The 17,912-nt window shown below is 38.6% G+C and overlaps 2 protein-coding genes and 2 long non-coding RNA genes across 4 annotated transcripts; 3 read left to right on the forward strand and 1 right to left on the reverse strand.

The window, feature by feature from the left end:
• Nucleotides 1-173: 173 nt before the first annotated feature.
• Nucleotides 174-1,789, forward strand: LOC103517191 (TAR DNA-binding protein 43; the record flags this gene model as incomplete). The annotated part of the gene is made up of 3 exons (XM_008482214.1): nucleotides 174-346; nucleotides 592-735; nucleotides 1,772-1,789. Coding segments are annotated over 3 exons (335 nt in total), but the record flags the coding sequence as incomplete, so codon positions are not given.
• LOC103517192 (zinc finger MIZ domain-containing protein 1) lies at nucleotides 1,341-17,560 on the reverse strand (the record flags this gene model as incomplete). The annotated part of the gene is made up of 9 exons (XM_026829380.1): nucleotides 1,341-2,259; nucleotides 2,699-2,815; nucleotides 5,115-5,477; nucleotides 5,917-6,104; nucleotides 15,205-15,352; nucleotides 15,826-15,967; nucleotides 16,328-16,470; nucleotides 16,745-16,924; nucleotides 17,186-17,560. Coding segments are annotated over 9 exons (2,022 nt in total), but the record flags the coding sequence as incomplete, so codon positions are not given.
• Nucleotides 11,534-13,864, forward strand: LOC113470721. The gene is made up of 2 exons (XR_003393679.1): nucleotides 11,534-12,630; nucleotides 13,321-13,864. It is a non-coding gene; the product is annotated as an uncharacterized LOC113470721 (long non-coding RNA).
• On the forward strand, nucleotides 14,004-14,982 carry LOC113470720. Its single transcript, XR_003393678.1, has 2 exons — nucleotides 14,004-14,064; nucleotides 14,731-14,982. It is a non-coding gene; the product is annotated as an uncharacterized LOC113470720 (long non-coding RNA).
• Nucleotides 17,561-17,912: the final 352 nt, after the last annotated feature.

Raw genomic sequence — 17,912 nt, forward strand, 5'->3', positions numbered from 1 at the left:
TTTTTTTTTTTTTTTTTTTTTTTTTTTTTTTTTTTAATGCAAGTTCTACCATTGGCTGTTCAAAATTTCTTAATGGAATATCACACTTGAGCACTAATCTTGGATACTGTAAGAAACAATGTGCCAATATTTTTAATTGTATCTGCTTCAAGTGTTCTTCTGATGTGTTTCAGGAGCTAAGAGAAAAGCTGGTGTTTTGGACAATGATTCCAAGAAATTCAAGAATACCGAAGAAGACTCTAGTGCTTTCTCCTCTGACCTGGTTGTACTAGGGTTGGCATGGAAAACAACTGATGAAGAACTGAAGGAATACTTTGAACAGTATGGAAACTTGGAATTCGCCAAAGTAAGGACATATATCAATTTGAAACAAACCTGGTTCAAACTGTTGACTCTGAAATAATCTAAGTAGTGGGCTCTGTGTACTGGAACATAAGCTATTCATATATCAATTTGAAACAAACCTGGTTCAAACTGTTGACTCTGAAATAATCTAAGTAGTGGGCTCTGTGTACTGGAACATAAGCTATAGGATTAGGTCTGGTGTGCAGCAGGATGTCTTGTGCTTATTGGTATGGTTATTTTTTCCAGGTTAAAACTGACCGAGTCACTGGGCGGTCCAAAGGGTTTGGCTTCATTAGGTTCTCAGACCCTGAAGTTCAGGTCCGTGTCATGTTGAAACGTCACAAGATTGGAGACAGATTCTGTGATATCAGAATTCCCAACTCTAACAAAGTAAGTATAATGGGAGAGTATCCAATAATTTTGAAGGCAATTTCTACAACCTAAATGAACTTACCTGGCACTAAAAGGAAGAGATCTAAGATGAATTTGAGACAGGATAATTATCAAAACCCACTTTTAGTGCATTTTTTCTCAAAACTTTTGTTGTACTAGGTACATAAGTCCTATGTCCGTATAATTTGTACAATCCATGACGATGTTCATAAAAATAAAATGAATTGCAAAAAAAAAAAGAATGATTACAAAAAATACAATACATACAGGATATATTTACATAATCTATTTAAAAGGTGCGGAAGTATCGATGTTACAATGACTTGGTCATTTTGCACCAGATTTTTGTTTGAATTATTGAATAAATAGTAAAGTAAAATAATATGCACCTACTTGAATAATAAATAAATGAAAAAATAGGAATGACTAATTAAAAAAAAAAAAAAAAAATATTCCAATTCAGCTTAATTAATTTGTAAGGTCAGAAAGCAGAATGTCAGCTAAGAAAGCCTTGCTTTCTGCCTAACCTTTCTCGCTGTTTCTTGTTTGAAATAGTACTCGGTCGAAAGGCTCTACAAATCAAACATTTTTTTCCTGAATATCTGAATAAGTACTTTGAAAGGAACCAAAAAATAAATAAATAGGAACAGTAAATGAGTGCTCATTAGTTTATTTAGAAGTCAACCAGAATAGAGCTGGCATATTCCAAGAAGAACTTTCATTTACTCCCTCACTGAAAAATACAGAAGAACATTTTGGCTCAAGCTAGACCAAATTTTCGTTTTAGAGAAATCACCCAAGTAGGGTAATGTGCAATGTACTTGTAGAGAGGAGCCTCAGTTCTTGAGCCTATTTATTCCAGCTCCATTGGCTTGACATTCATATAATCACTAAGCTTAGATTAAAATAAGTACTAAAGTAATAATGTATGATTAAAAATTGAAAGAAAGAAAAGTTCTGACAGATATACAAGTTTCTTCCCAGCTTCAGGACACGTAAAAGTCATTGGATATGGATTCACTCTCACTTCTAGTTTAACTTGACTCAATAGTTGCACTTGGAGTCAACGTTGAAGTCATTTTAAAGTGCTGTCCATACGATGATCAAGGAACATTTTATTTCAAGAACCCCCATGGGCTTCCAAGGATTACCGTCTTATTCAAACAGAGCCAAGATATCATCGTTGGTGGTTGGTCCCCCGGGGTTGTTGCCATTACTGGAGCCACTACTTGGCGGCGTCGCCAAGTCTGGCGGGTCCAAATATGACAGGAGTTCCATTGGATCCACCACATTGTCAGGGAGGAGGTTGAGGTTTTCCTGACCTTGACCTTCGCCGTCAATGACGGCAGCAGGGTCGAAGTTCAGATCTGAAGGGATGTCGTCCGTGCTGACATTGTTGGAACTGGAAGTTTGCGTGTCTTGTTGCTGTGTGCTGGAGGAGGGAGGAACGCTGGGAGGACCATTGCCACCAGGCGTGTGAGGGGTATGGGGTGTGTGCGGCGTGTGAGGTGTATGCGGCATCTGAAACAAGATGTTAAATATTAGTCATGATGCACAATAGTGTCACAAAAGATCTAACTAGGTCGCAGTGACAAAGGGCGTTCATTAAAGCCGATGGTCCTATTGACCAATAGTCATGAATCATGCATGATACAGCCTGTCATCATTTGCAAATCTTCGAAGACGAACACTCCGAAGAGTGAAGCAGAAAGAAACCATACGGATGGCAAAACCCATGTATTGAAGGGAATTTTCAAATATCCGATTTCAGCGAACTGATTTTCCCATTTAACTCTTAGCACATCATGATATCCGGTCTTCATACTGATTGAGAGGCTGACGAAAAACGCTGACCCCGTCTGAACACGGGAAAAGGACGAAGAAGATATCCGGTCTTCATTCTCTTGGTCTAATTCTTTCCTGGTCATCTTCCCACCTCGTTCTTCGTAACACTACTCACCTGTTCACTGAGAGACTTCTCCATAGCGTTGAGAGACTCAAGGGAATTGTCTCCAGGAAAATCGCCACTGTTACCACCGGATGGGAAATCGTTGAAAGAAATGTTTTTCAATTCAAAATACCACACGAATTTACATGTTCGATTTCAACTAGCAGATTTGCCGCATTGCGCATACGTGCAGGTGAACGCACCATTAAATTTATTTTTGAACGTACATTGGACATGTACTTCCTCGTGATTCTGAATTGAGAACATTTCTACATCCCTAAACTAGTCTAGTAATATTTGTGTAGGTGAACGCACCATTAATTTTATTTTTGAACGTACATTGGACATGTACTTCCTCGTGATTCTGAATTGAGAACATTTCTACATCCCTAAACTAGTCTAGTAATATTATGTTACTCACTTCAGTCGTTACCAACAGTCGATGAAGGGATCAGTGTCACTTTCGAGTCTGATCATAAATGTTTGTAATTATACATAACTAGTTGATGATTTAGCATAGTATCTTGGTTGGTAACATAATTATTACTTGTCTAGTTCAGACTTGCGTTAAGGTACCAAGAAAACTTTTTCATTCTTTCATCTACTTTTATATTATTAAAATTTTCTTTTACCAAAAAAGATTCTCATTGTCAAAAATATCAGAAATATTTGAACATTTTTATTATTTCTAAAGTTGGATTAGTGTTGGTCTTGAAAGTTGCTGTACTTTTATACTCTGAACCCTTTCATTATACACCCAACTAACGAGGTTCAGTTGGTTGTGTAGTATTGGGTCCATTAGACTGTTTTCGTATTATCGTAATTAGCATGATGAAAAGTTTTGTAATAACAAATAAATAACCATATTTTACATTTTAAAAATAATAAAAATGTTCAAACGCCTCTTGATAAATAAAATCAAAATAATGATAAAGCTTAAAATTTTAAAAGTAAAATTACACTTTCCATTTGTAGAATTTACACTAAATACAATAAAACTCTCTTTTGTAGTTTTTAAAATTCTTTTACAAAATTTATCACAAGTATTTATAAGTTACAATTCCTTTTATTCTGTCTCATTAAACAAGAAAATTCAAAGTATTGTTTTATTTTCATTTACAAATAAATTGAATAGGTACATAATAATTTACAAGTTGTGTGTATACAATTTTACTTACATTGGTTATTTTTGTACCCAAAGTCTTTGTAATATTTTAGAATAGATGATTTTTTAGAATCAAATTTTAACCTGCACATGGCAAAAAAAAAAAAAAAAAAAAAAAAAAAAAAAAAAAAAAAAGAAACACACCATTTTTTCTCAAAACTTTTGTTGTACTAGGTACATAAGTCCTATGTCCGTATAATTTGTACAATCCATGACGATGTTCATAAAAATAAAATGAATTGCAAAAAAAAAAAGAAAAAAAAAGAATGATTACAAAAAATACAATACATACAGGATATATTTACATAATCTATTTAAAAGGTGCGGAAGTATCGATGTTACAATGACTTGGTCATTTTGCACCAGATTTTTGTTTGAATTATTGAATAAATAGTAAAGTAAAATAATATGCACCTACTTGAATAATAAATAAATGAAAAAATAGGAATGACTAATTAAAAAAAAAAAAAAAAAATATTCCAATTCAGCTTAATTAATTTGTAAGGTCAGAAAGCAGAATGTCAGCTAAGAAAGCCTTGCTTTCTGCCTAACCTTTCTCGCTGTTTCTTGTTTGAAATAGTACTCGGTCGAAAGGCTCTACAAATCGAACATTTTTTTCCTGAATAAGTACTTTGAAAGGAACCAAAAAATAAATAAATAGGAACAGTAAATGAGTGCTCATTAGTTTATTTAGAAGTCAACCAGAATAGAGCTGGCATATTCCAAGAAGAACTTTCATTTACTCCCTCACTGAAAAATACAGAAGAACATTTTGGCTCAAGCTAGACCAAATTTTCGTTTTAGAGAAATCACCCAAGTAGGGTAATGTGCAATGTACTTGTAGAGAGGAGCCTCAGTTCTTGAGCCTATTTATTCCAGCTCCATTGGCTTGACATTCATATAATCACTAAGCTTAGATTAAAATAAGTACTAAAGTAATAATGTATGATTAAAAATTGAAAGAAAGAAAAGTTCTGACAGATATACAAGTTTCTTCCCAGCTTCAGGACACGTAAAAGTCATTGGATATGGATTCACTCTCACTTCTAGTTTATTAACTTGACTCAATAGTTGCACTTGGAGTCAACGTTGAAGTCATTTTAAAGTGCTGTCCATACGATGATCAAGGAACATTTTATTTCACTTGACTCAATAGTTGCACTTGGAGTCAACGTTGAAGTCATTTTAAAGTGCTGTCCATACGATGATCAAGGAACATTTTATTTCAAGAACCCCCATGGGCTTCCAAGGATTACCGTCTTATTCAAACAGAGCCAAGATATCATCGTTGGTGGTTGGTCCCCCGGGGTTGTTGCCATTACTGGAGCCACTACTTGGCGGCGTCGCCAAGTCTGGCGGGTCCAAATATGACAGGAGTTCCATTGGATCCACCACATTGTCAGGGAGGAGGTTGAGGTTTTCCTGACCTTGACCTTCGCCGTCAATGACGGCAGCAGGGTCGAAGTTCAGATCTGAAGGGATGTCGTCCGTGCTGACATTGTTGGAACTGGAAGTTTGCGTGTCTTGTTGCTGTGTGCTGGAGGAGGGAGGAACGCTGGGAGGACCATTGCCACCAGGCGTGTGAGGGGTATGGGGTGTGTGCGGCGTGTGAGGTGTATGCGGCATCTGAAACAAGATGTTAAATATTAGTCATGATGCACAATAGTGTCACAAAAGATCTAACTAGGTCGCAGTGACAAAGGGCGTTCATTAAAGCCGATGGTCCTATTGACCAATAGTCATGAATCATGCATGATACAGCCTGTCATCATTTGCAAATCTTCGAAGACGAACACTCCGAAGAGTGAAGCAGAAAGAAACCATACGGATGGCAAAACCCATGTATTGAAGGGAATTTTCAAATATCCGATTTCAGCGAACTGATTTTCCCATTTAACTCTTAGCACATCATGATATCCGGTCTTCATACTGATTGAGAGGCTGACGAAAAACGCTGACCCCGTCTGAACACGGGAAAAGGACGAAGAAGATATCCGGTCTTCATTCTCTTGGTCTAATTCTTTCCTGGTCATCTTCCCACCTCGTTCTTCGTAACACTACTCACCTGTTCACTGAGAGACTTCTCCATAGCGTTGAGAGACTCAAGGGAATTGTCTCCAGGAAAATCGCCACTGTTACCACCGGATGGGAAATCGTTGAAACCTCCTCCATTGCCGCCACTGGATCGGTTCATACTCATTGAATAGGAGGGGGGACCCGAGTTGTTATTCATCATAGACCCACTAGCTATACCTGAAAAATGAGAATTTTTTACAAATGAGATTAGGAGTACTCGTAAGTAGTGGTATAAGTTTTTTTCCAACTCCAAAATTAGCTTTTTGTGTCTCGTAGAAACAAGTGAAATGTCAAATAATTTCAATTGAACCCCAGTGTCCTCTATCGCAAATCCAATTCTTTATCTAAGTTGGGACTGATCAAATTTTAAAACGTTATCTTACAAATCATCCAGAGATTCTAATGAGATCATTTAGTATTGACCATCCCTGAGTACAGATAGAATTGCGGAGGATTCAGTATGCATAAAGGGCGACTTACTATTCATATCCGGTGGAATATAAGGTGACATGGATTGCCCCATTTCCCAGTTACTCATCGTAGGCAAAGAAAAATTGAAAGACACTTTGGACCCATGTCATCCCCGACCCATTTTTCTGGTCCAACTTTAAATATCTTCATGAACATCATCTGCGCTGCGGTTAAAAGCGCCTCTTCCACTTACTTTGCGGGTGAGGGTTGATGGCGGGTTTTATATCGCTGAAGGTGGGCTTGATGTCGCTAAACGTTGGTTTTACGTCTCTCCCGGACACCGAGTGAGGAGGACTGATGAAAGGGGAGGAAGTGGAGTTGGGAGAGACAAAGGGAGGGACACTGGTTGAGCTGGCGGGGGTGAGGGGAGGGGTAGGGTTGCCGGGAAGGGGGGACGAATGTTGCTGGTACGTTAGATTGTTGCGCATTTCATTTTGTTGAAAGCCTGTGAAGCACAAGAAGCCATTATGTAATTGGTAAGAGTGGAAGTACATAGTTATGAAATTATGAAAATGCATTTGGTAGGTCATGCTTATTTGAGCTTTCTGATCACACTCCTTAATTTCTTTTGTAAATCTCTATTTGATTTTTCTGGTTGATGGTCTTTTTGAGTTAGGAGTCCCAACTTTTAGTATAGTCAGCCCTAGGAAACAATTCTTACCTTGGTATTGATTGCTGTTGGGCGGAACACCACCAGGAAATTGGTTGCCAGCACCAAAGTACTGATGATTGCTTCCTCCATTTGCATTACTGTTGGGACCAGAACTACTCGGGAAAGATGGCGTACTTTGTCGGACCGAAGATCCTCGACTGCTGGGCGCACTGTTGGGTCCGAAAGGTGCCCCATTAGGACCGGATCCAGGTTGCTGAGATGGGTATTGATGGTGACCTTGAAATGATGGCCGTCCCGGCATTGAATAACCGTTGGGGAACTATGGGAGTAGATAAAAGGAGGTAGTGATTAGAGATTGGTATAAGTAGGGCCATCACTGCGACCTGGTTAGATCTTTAGTGAATTTCAGTGATTAGGGATGAGTTGATGACTGATTAAGTGATGATTCATAGAAATCGATTTCTAGTATTGAAATTTTATCTAAAATTTGATTTTTTCTTCATTTCTGGATCCAATTTAATTCAAACGCATTTAGCCTTACCTGTGGACTTCCTCCATTGGAAGGGTTGAATCCAGGATTCAAATAGGGACTATTGGCGTTGGGTTGAGGTCGTTTTTGATTCATGTGCATTGCGGGTGAAGGGTAGGGTGCCATCCTCCTTGGGTACATCTGAGATCCAGGACCCTGAAATATGGTACATGAAAAATAATTTGAAAATGGAAATAAATACCGATAAATGTAAACATTGTAAACCCAAAAGATGTGAACTTGAGGTCGCATTGAGAAAATATTTATTTCATGTGAAGCACATTGCATACATAGACTAGCTTGCAGGCAATCATGAAAAAATATATCTTGGCACTACTTTCAATCGATGTTAGTACATACTACATATTAACATTTGTTAAATTTAACAAAATAATTTATGCACCTGAAATAACTAACAGTGATGACACCAGTTGAAAAAAATGTTCTTGCACCATATTGTAACTACCTATTTATGTAGATACATAGTTCCCATTATTGCTGATACATAAAGTTATTTCCCCTTCTTAGCACCTGGAGGAAGTGATCCCGTACTGTAGGTTCTCGGTTTATTGCTTACGGTGCGGTGTAGCTACATGAATTAAGCCTAGATCTCCTTTGATATCTAAACACGTGCTTGTTCAAGATACGCTGATTATATTTGAAACCATTACCATTCCTACCGGTACCGAGATTTAATTACTTCACTAAGACCTTCCACGTGGTGTTAATGATTAACCTTGTTACCCACCGAGTCTCATAGTCATTCTACCCAACAATGCCCAAACATCTTTCCGCAATCGTGTAAACCAAATGGAATTTACCAAGTGTGAAATTATTCGCGAGGATTTTCGCACATGCCATGTGTCTACTTGAGCCTAATATTTAAATTGGGACCTCATGAATGTTACGTAAGATACTTTTTGTATGAAATTACTAATTATAAAATTCCACTTTCTGGTTCTTTTCAGACAGTGTTGGGTTTTTGAATCCGGCAAGTAATTAAGTGTCTTGGTAAATTAATTCTTCCTGGGTCACAGGTATTCATAAAGCAAATGAAATTTTCGTTGGTGAGAAATATATGAGAGGCTACTCACCTGCATTGCCATTTTAGGGTTCATGCCACCAGGAGGCATCGGTCCATTTCCTCCCATAATGTTCCCATGCATAGGCCCCGAGCCTTGGTTCATCATCATGGGTCCACCGCCACCCATAGGTCCCATGCCTCCATGACTTCGTTGAGAATAACTTCCACCAAACTGTTGCATGTGAGGATTTACACCAGACATCTGAAGAACAGAGAATAAAGTTCCTTGATATATGGCCAACGTCAGGGAAAGACAAAACTAAAAGATCCACAAATATAAAGGCCTCCAACTAAACTCGATAATACGTAAATACTTGATATTGATACTCCCCATCTGAAAGTTCCTTCATATTCCTGGGAACATGTGACATAACGTCTTGAGAAAATTCCTATAATTCGGATATTTTCAACGGTGATTATCTTACCTGGTTGAACTGGGCACTCATATCTTGTCGCTCCTGCAGAGCCACTACGCTTGCTGTAGCAGTTGCTGTTGCAGTCGCGGCAGCCACCATGGCCGCTGCATTAATCGCAGTCTGGTGATTCGAATGATATCCGTGCTGATGGCCGTCTATTTGATGTATGGCCAACGTCAGAGAAAGACAAAACTGAAAGCTCCGCTTATATGAAAGCCTCCCATTAAACTCGATAAAACGTAAATACTTGATACTCCCAATCTGAAAGTTCTTTCATATTCCCGGGAGCACGTGACATAATGTCCCAATGAAATTCCTATATTTTGGATATCGTCAACCGTGATTATCTTACCTGGTTGAACTGGGCACTCATATCTTGTCGCTCCTGCAGAGCCACTACGCTTGCTGTAGCCGTTGCTGTTGCAGTCGCGGCAGCCACCATGGCCGCTGCATTAATCGCAGTCTGGTGATTCGAATGATATCCGTGCTGATGGCCGTCTACCGATCCGTTCGTGTAAGCCGTCGAAACGTTGACATTTCTGTAACAAAATAAAAGACATCGTGATTAACTTCGAATGGTTGCTACTCGCAATCACCTACATATATCAGACAGACACATAGATAAATCTATTACCCCCGATGAAAAGTTCTCTCAAGAAGATGAATTCAGTAGAGACAATAAATCCGATGTCCTTGAACATGTTTCGAAGGTAGATGTCGTCATCTAACACATTAATCCCAAATTTCCAACCTTTCTCAAGAAATGATAAAGAGAAGTAAATTAGATATTTTTTTCAGACCTAGCTACATATTTGAGTTTTAAAAACTACTAAATATATCTGAAGAAGGAAAATGGATTTGAAATCCTCCCTTCCCATTTTAGATTTTCTGTAAGAATATATTACAAAATGGGAAGGGAGGATTCCGCCCGGAGCGGATTTTATCCTGATGGGATAATGTTCGTTCTCGGAACGGCTGGCTTTCTCCTATCCTGTCTTCCTTCTCTCTTCACCCAACTCTAACAAAGTAAGTATAATGGGAGAGGATCCAATAATTTTGAAGGCAATTTCTACAACCTAAATGAACTTACCTGGCACTAAAAGGAAGAGATCTAAGATGAATTTGAGACAGGAGATCCCAAATCTGCTATTACCAGGAGTTCCTCTATGTCTCCTTCCATTTCTTCATCCAAAATTTTGATTTTCCCTTCTATTTCTTTCATCACATATTTCTCCAAATGAAATAATATTTAAATATTTACCCCTTGGATTTATTGAGACAGGAAGTGTTGTGATAACTTACATTTATCTGAGTTAGTGAAGTAAAAAGTTCAAATATACAAGTATATGGGGAGCAATAAACTTATTTATAAAATGTTAGCTAGGGAAACAACTGTCATTTAAATAACATATTGATTTATTTCCAGCCCTTCATGAAGAGTGTGAGGAAAGTGTTTGTTGGCCACTGCACCGAAGATATCACTGAGGATGATCTGCGAGACTATTTCGGTAAATATGGTGAGATCACTGATACTTTTATTCCTAAACCATTCCGTGGGTTTGGGTTTGTTACATTCAATGAGCCAGATGTTGTGGCTGCATTGACTGGTAGAGATCACATGATCAAAGATACCAAAGTGTTTGTAACTGAGGCGATTCCCAGGTCTACTGAGAATCCCAAGTTTGCAGGAGGAAGTGGAGGAGGGTATGGCAGTAGTTATGATGGAGGAGATTTTTCAAGACGTCCTCCTAGCAGATATGATAGCTACGGCGGTGGCTATAATAATAAGTGGAATGCCAGACAGAATGACTCCTGGTCTGGAGGCTCTGGCTATGGAGGTAATTCCACAGGGTATCGTGGTGATGGTGCACCATCAAGTTATGGTAATAGTAGTTCTACCTGGAAGAATGGGAACCCTGCTTCTGCTGCAGCAGATCCTAACTTTATAGCTACTGTTGTGAACCAAGCGGTAGCAGGCGTGTTGAGTAATATGAAGGGAGCCACAGGAGGAGGTGGTTCCAATGGAACAGACTTTTCTTCTGACAAGAGATGGAGCAAGTGGGAGAGTTAAGCTGGGAAATAAGGAACATGTGTACTAGCGGAAGAGAAGGAAGCAAGTGATAGAGAACTCACTCCAAAAGAGAACTTGATCTCATGTGTGAAATTTTTATAAATTATAGTAGTTGGGTGTGCAAAGGAAAGATGAATGGGATAATAGAAAATTTTAAGTTGGTAGTATTTACTTGGCAACTACCTATGTGAGAGTGTTTGCCTGGTAAAAATAAGCTGAGGACTCTTAGGTCTTTACAGGACTAGTTAAATTTCATCTATGCTTTGGTAGAAGCAAAGGTGTTGTTTGTTACCTGCTAAAACATTTACATATGAAGTTTTGTTGATGTACTTAAAAAAAAAAGAAAAAAAATCTTATAGCGCAGGTATAATATTTATAAACACTTTGGGAAAATCTAGCTCACTATAAACTCAACATCTCAGAAAAAAAATCTTATAGCGCAGGTATAATATTTATAAACACTTTGGGAAAATCTAGCTCACTATAAACTCAACATCTCAACAAGGTACAAATAGCATTCAAATTGAGAGTCAAAATTTAGTCAACTTTCTTTTGCATTCCTGGTAGACCTTTATTAGTTATCGTTTTTTGAAACAAAAGCTGAATGGCACCATTGGTTTTAATATCCCAAATCTGCTATTACCAGGAGTTCCTCTATGTCTCCTTCTATTTCTTTATCCAAAATTTTGATTTTCCCTTCTATTTCTTTCATCACATATTTCTCCAAATGAAATAATATTTAAATATTTACCCCTTGGATTTATATTCTTTCTAATCTTACAAATTTCGCTTTTTTCACTTGATTGAATGGTTTTATAAATTTAGTTAATAGGAAAGTATTTGAGTCTGTCTTTGACAAGCTTTATTCCCAGACATTACTGTAGTTCATTACGTTAAGTTACTACCTTCACTTTAATAAACAAAAGAGTGTCATTTTTTTCAAGTGTGAAAAACCAGAGTGTAATGAGTTGAGTGGATCCAGTGTTTGATTACAGGTGTCAAGGAGTTTTATAACACGAGTTTGTCTTTTGAAAAACTTGTTCTATGAGATTTAAGTTGTCTCATTTTATGGATTTATTAGCGCGGCCACACTTTAAAATTAATGTTAATCCAATGCTTGATTCAAACGAATTAACATTAATATCAAAGTGTGGTCCAGACAAGAGAGATGTCGGAATGGAGTCAAAAACAATTTATCTAAAAATCCGAGAAAAGGCCGAGCCTTTGGTCAGAATACAGAGGGGCTATGGACACAATTATGCGGTCCCTTATTTTATGTATTACATCAGAGCTAAATATTTTTCATAGAGTTGGTACAAGAAAGTGTCTTTTTGAGATATAGAGCTGTACATTTTCACATAGAATAAAAGCGTTGTATCTTTGAGAAGAGATCCTGGAGAAGTTCAAAAGAAGAAAGACAATGGATGGAAAACAGCTCGAGAGTTCAAGTTGATGCGAGAAAGTCATGAGAACAACGAGTGTTTGTCAAACAAGGAGAGAATAGAGGGTGATCAGGAGTGTAAGTATAAAATATCTTCATCATAAGCATAGTATTGAGAAAAAGTACGGTATTTTTAGTAAAATTGTATGGTAATCTCAGCTGACCAGTCCGGCAACACTGCCAGGAGAAGTAAAAATGTACGATATTTCTAGCAGTTTTCAAATTTTCTAGCAGTGTACGGTAATTTGGGAGGATCAATCTGGCAACACTGGGGGAGGGGTGATAAGCGATGAAGGAGGGGAGGGGATTCGGCCTGATTCGCCATTTTGTTTTTAATTTTAAAATTTTGATTTTGATTTGGAATGGGGCACAACCAAATGACAATTTTTTTCGAGATAGAGTCCTATTCCGATGTAAAAGTACCCAAAAAGTGCATTGGCGCACTCACTTGAGAAAACTGACTGCAACACTGAACTAAAAATGTTTTCACTTCCCTCCCAATGTCTTGTGTCAGTGTAACTAAAGTTGTGAAATATCTACTTTTGTATACATTGTCCACCAAAAGCGGTCCATAATTGCAAAAGAATGTATCACAGAGGGAAAGCACACTAACATTTTGAGGATATTTTCATAGAGGATGCCATCTTCTATAAGTGCATAAAATTTGACCCTGGAATTTTTTAATGGCGAATTTTTAATTAGCTTTTACTATTTTTTTTTCTTTTTTTCGTTATGTTATCCCTAACAATATTATTTTCTCATTTTCAGATCTCACTAAAAGAGTGGTGGAATTGATGTTCCCCTTGGGTGTAACTTGAACACTTTTTATTTGAGAAGATGTGACTTTATATTTTCGAAATTTCTGACTGAACTTGTTGGAAGTTTCACTCAGTTACATACGTCGCATAGTTTACGTCACGGAAAACAACCATCAGGTTGCGTTGGTGGTTGAAGAAGATTTTTGTCTGAGGTGACTTGAGTCACCGACATTACCTACTGAGAACTGGTAGTGGTAACAAGGTAACACCAGCAAAGATCTATGAATTGATTCAGAACCAGCCTAGTTAACTTGGAGGGCAGTGCGTCTGCCTCGTAAGCGCTGGATCGCGGGTTTGATTCCCCCGGAGCGGAGTTTGTCCTAAACAGATAAGTTTCGTTCTCAGAACGGGTGCTTTATCTTATCCTGTCTTTCTTCTCTATTTCCTTTCTGGACGATAAGACCGGAGCAATTATAGTTCCCTCTATCTAACCTCTTTAAAAAATGATTCAGAAATAAATAAACGAGCGTAGTTTTTGATATTACTAGCACAAACTGGCCTTATATTTTATTTTCAAAATTAGCATTTCATTTTCATGGGAAGAAATGTTTTTCAATTCAAAATACCACACGAATTTACATGTTCGATTTCAACTAGCAGATTTGCCGCATTGCGCATATGTGTAGGTGAAAATAATCGAATTTCGGTAAATAATATTTAATTATTTTAATTTTCCAGGTAATTAATTAATAAGGTAAGTACATGTTTGTATCTTTAAATTCAGTAGCTTTAGCTAGTTTTAGGTAGAAGTTCATTCAGCGCCTTGTAGGTGTTCAAATCATCAACCCTCCATCGGTATGTCGACATGTGTATGCCTATCATATTAGGTGCCTACTCCAAAGGTCATTTGCATGTGATGTACGATCGACAGGCGGTTTAATGACCAACTACACCCAAGTACCTACATTATGAAAGCTGACCCTTGAAGTCACACATAAAAGCCATGAAACTTGCAATGATTTTGATCTCTCACCCAAGTATGTACCACCTACTTGGCTTTCTATACCCGAGACCATTGGCTTCTGGTCGGGGGACCATGGAGCAAAGGTTTGTTTTGGGTGCCTCCAGAGTCAATAGTGGAATGGGGTGGGGGGAGGGTTATGGAGCCAGTGAGGTTTAAACTTCCTTGACCTCCCCCCCCCTCCTTTCTAGATTGTATATGTTTGCCTTTGGGTCAATAAAATGGTGGGGGGGTGGTTACTCCAAATTTTAGGCTCTCTGAATGTGTCCCAGTGAAACCCCTAATTCCCTTGGGATTCCCATGACTAAGGGGGCTAAAAGGGTAGGATATTAATTGTGGTGGGGGTTCTGAATTCTAGGCAGCTATAAATTTAATCCTGATATGTATCAATCATTTCAGTCCACACAAAATGGTGCAATACATTTGTGTATCTGACAATGACAATGAACAGAACTTGATTGATTTGCCCGTTGAGCACAATGACACCTTGTACATTTCAACGCTTGCTGCCCAGTTCCCTGGAGCCGTTGGACTCAAATATCAAGTAAATGGAAGAACTCGGGCTGTGAAGTGTGTGGACAATTTGTTGTATCCTCCAGAGAATGGCTGGGGTGACCATGTTTACTATTGTGTCTATGGACCAGAGGCTGGTGAGTATTTATTTAGGTATGTCAAACGGCCAGAGTGAGATGAAGTTTTTCACTGACACACACATGACATGTTAAGTCACTAGATGTACAATAAGCAATAAGGGCCAAAAAAAGTATGGTCCCGGTCCCAGGGGAGATGAAGCAAATGAGATATTTTAGTATTGACCATCCCTGAGTACAGATAGAATTGCGGAGGATTCAATATGCATAAAGGGCGACTTACTATTCATATCCGGTGGAATATAAGGTGACATGGATTGCCCCATTTCCCAGTTACTCATCGTAGGCAACGTCATACTGCCTGGTGACATGGCTTTGCCTGCACACATTCCTCGCTTGCTATTGGCGCACGATTCGCTGTCTTCCTCGTTCTGAAAGGGAAACAAATGTGGTTGGTTAGAATTAGAACATGGTTTTAACCAATTAATCGCTTATTTTACCAATAGGTCGCTCTTCTGCGATTGTCTTAATTTCTCTTTTCGGAGAATATATTTAATAACTGTATGCTTTGTTTTAGGAAACAAATGTGGTTGGTTAGAATTAGAACATGGTTTTAACCAATTGGTCGCTTATTTTACCAATAGGTCGCTCTTCTGCGATTGTCTTAATTTCTCTTTTCGGAGAATATATTTAATAACTGTATGCTTTGTTTTGGTCCATTTTCTCCCTCAGGAATTGTTCTTGTAGGATTGCTTGTAGATGTTAAGAGCTCCCTGTGAGAACTATTGTTCTTATCCCTCAAATTTGTTTCTTAGCTTTAAGCTAAGTTCTTCAATATGTATATTTATGAACCTACCCATCTAAAAGTACAATATTTAACTCAACATACGATGGATTGTCTTACCTTGACAACATGCATGCCTCGTGGTACCCTCCAGTTTGCCGTGGCATCAATGGTCACCTCTTCTACCTCGGAATTATTCAGAGTGTTGAGGATGCCCCACATGTACTGATCCACTTCTAGTCCCTCCAGTTGGGCTGGTTTACTGTTGGAAAGAAAACGGGATAGAACGTCAGTTAAAATAAGGATTTTACACAAGAACTTACTTTTCCGTTCATGGCTAAAAATTAAGTCCAAAGAAATGCGGGGTGGGGCAGTTAAAAACAAAGAAATCGTTTTGCCATTGCCACAGAAGCTGAGTCCTCGGATACTGGTCCACTGATACCTCACTTTGGAGCTAGGAGAGTTTTTGCAACCAAAATTAGGGTCCTGTTAATTGAACACTTCAACGTTATTTGACGAAAACTTGTTTCTGTACATAAACTTCTGAACTCTTGATTTTGGGTGAAGTATGTTTAAACCCCGTTTACACACACGAGATGAATCATCAATGGTCTCTACTTACTTGCACACAGGGCATCGCCAGGAGCCGCGTTCACAGTTGAGCTGCAGATAGGATTCGAGATCAAAGCATTGGATGTGTTTACAATCATGACCACGGGCGGGAAGTGTTATCTTCTTGAATGTGATTGGACACTTGAGTGAAACCTGAAACAAGAAGACGGTACCGAATTAATTTTGAATTCAGTGTTCAAAATGCAGTTATATCAGTTACTCAAATGAATGCACAGTGTCAAAAGATCTGATGTTCTGATGACATGCCAAAGCTGATGGTCCCAGGCAAAAATTCTCCTTTCTACATGCCTATGTTTCAAGATCATATACTCTTGCCAAACTGTTTTACAAGCTCCTGCGAGCTTAAAGCTATACACTTGAATTGATAGAAATATGCCTCAAGTTGGAAGAGTAGCTTGATTCTTACCTTCAACGCTGTCTGTTCAATGCTATCCGAAGAGGACATACTTGAACTGTTGGAATTGTTGAAGTTTCGCTTGATTTTGGCTATGCAGTGATCTGCCGTTAGTAACCGTTTCCTCAAGAGTCCTTGCAGTACACTCTTTACGCTCGGCCTATGAACGAGTTGCAGCACGAAGAGATGAGACTGAAAGCACAAGAAGTCAAGTTGATAATGACATTGGAATGTTGAGGTTACATCATCCGATGTAGTGATTTCGTCAGGAACATTATTTGAATCGAGGGTTGACAAGAGACCGACCGACCTAGGAAATAATACTTTCAACTTTCAAGACATTCTGGAGAACATAGATTTTAGATCCTAAATATGGAGAGTTGAAGAACGAGTTCATTAACATGAAAGAATGACTAATTGACTACATTTATAAGGTCTATAATGGGTACTTACACAGCAACATGCGGACACTGTAATCTGTATCGTATTCCGGCCCGGTTGACACACTTCCTTCAAATACAGGGGCCGATGTGATGTCTTGTTCTCTCCCCTGTCTATCATGAGAGGAGTGGCATTCACTGAGACTTGCACACTGGCGGGCCAGTTGGTGTTCATTTGTCGGTCCTCATGGTGGAAGCATTTCAGTTGCAACTCCAGATCCGACCTCCACATCAGTGTCTGATGCACGGTGGTTTTTAATTGAAAGACATGATTACTAACGGCTAAATTGTGTTCTAATCTAAATGGTGGTAAAATGATACCATCCCGCACTGGAAATGTGAGACGTAGTTCCTCTTCAGATTCTGGAAAACGGGGAAAAAATGGAATTGGTCAGTACAACATAAGGAAAATGGAATTGGTTAGTACAGCATAAGATTATTTACCGGTGTTATGTCCCTATCTAGTTTCAAGAAAAAAAGAAACACCTCAACCATATAGGCTGCAGAAAATCCCCTACCTGTCCACTCTGCACTCAACAAGCTGTCATGAATGCAGACCACCTGCAGACATGCCCAGAACTCACGGATCAAGACAAAGATGTCGTCCAAGCGTAAACGATTATTTGTACGTGAACCATATGAGTACATCTATTGCCCTCCTTGGTATCTAATTGAATTTGTGCTCCGAAGACGCTGAGATCCACTCTCAGTGTAAGTATGTCGGGGACAGAAGACAGGAA

The sequence above is a fragment of the Diaphorina citri genome, unplaced genomic scaffold, assembly GCF_000475195.1.
Source record: "Diaphorina citri unplaced genomic scaffold, Diaci psyllid genome assembly version 1.1 scaffold1775, whole genome shotgun sequence".
Classification (NCBI taxonomy): domain Eukaryota; kingdom Metazoa; phylum Arthropoda; class Insecta; order Hemiptera; family Psyllidae; genus Diaphorina; species Diaphorina citri.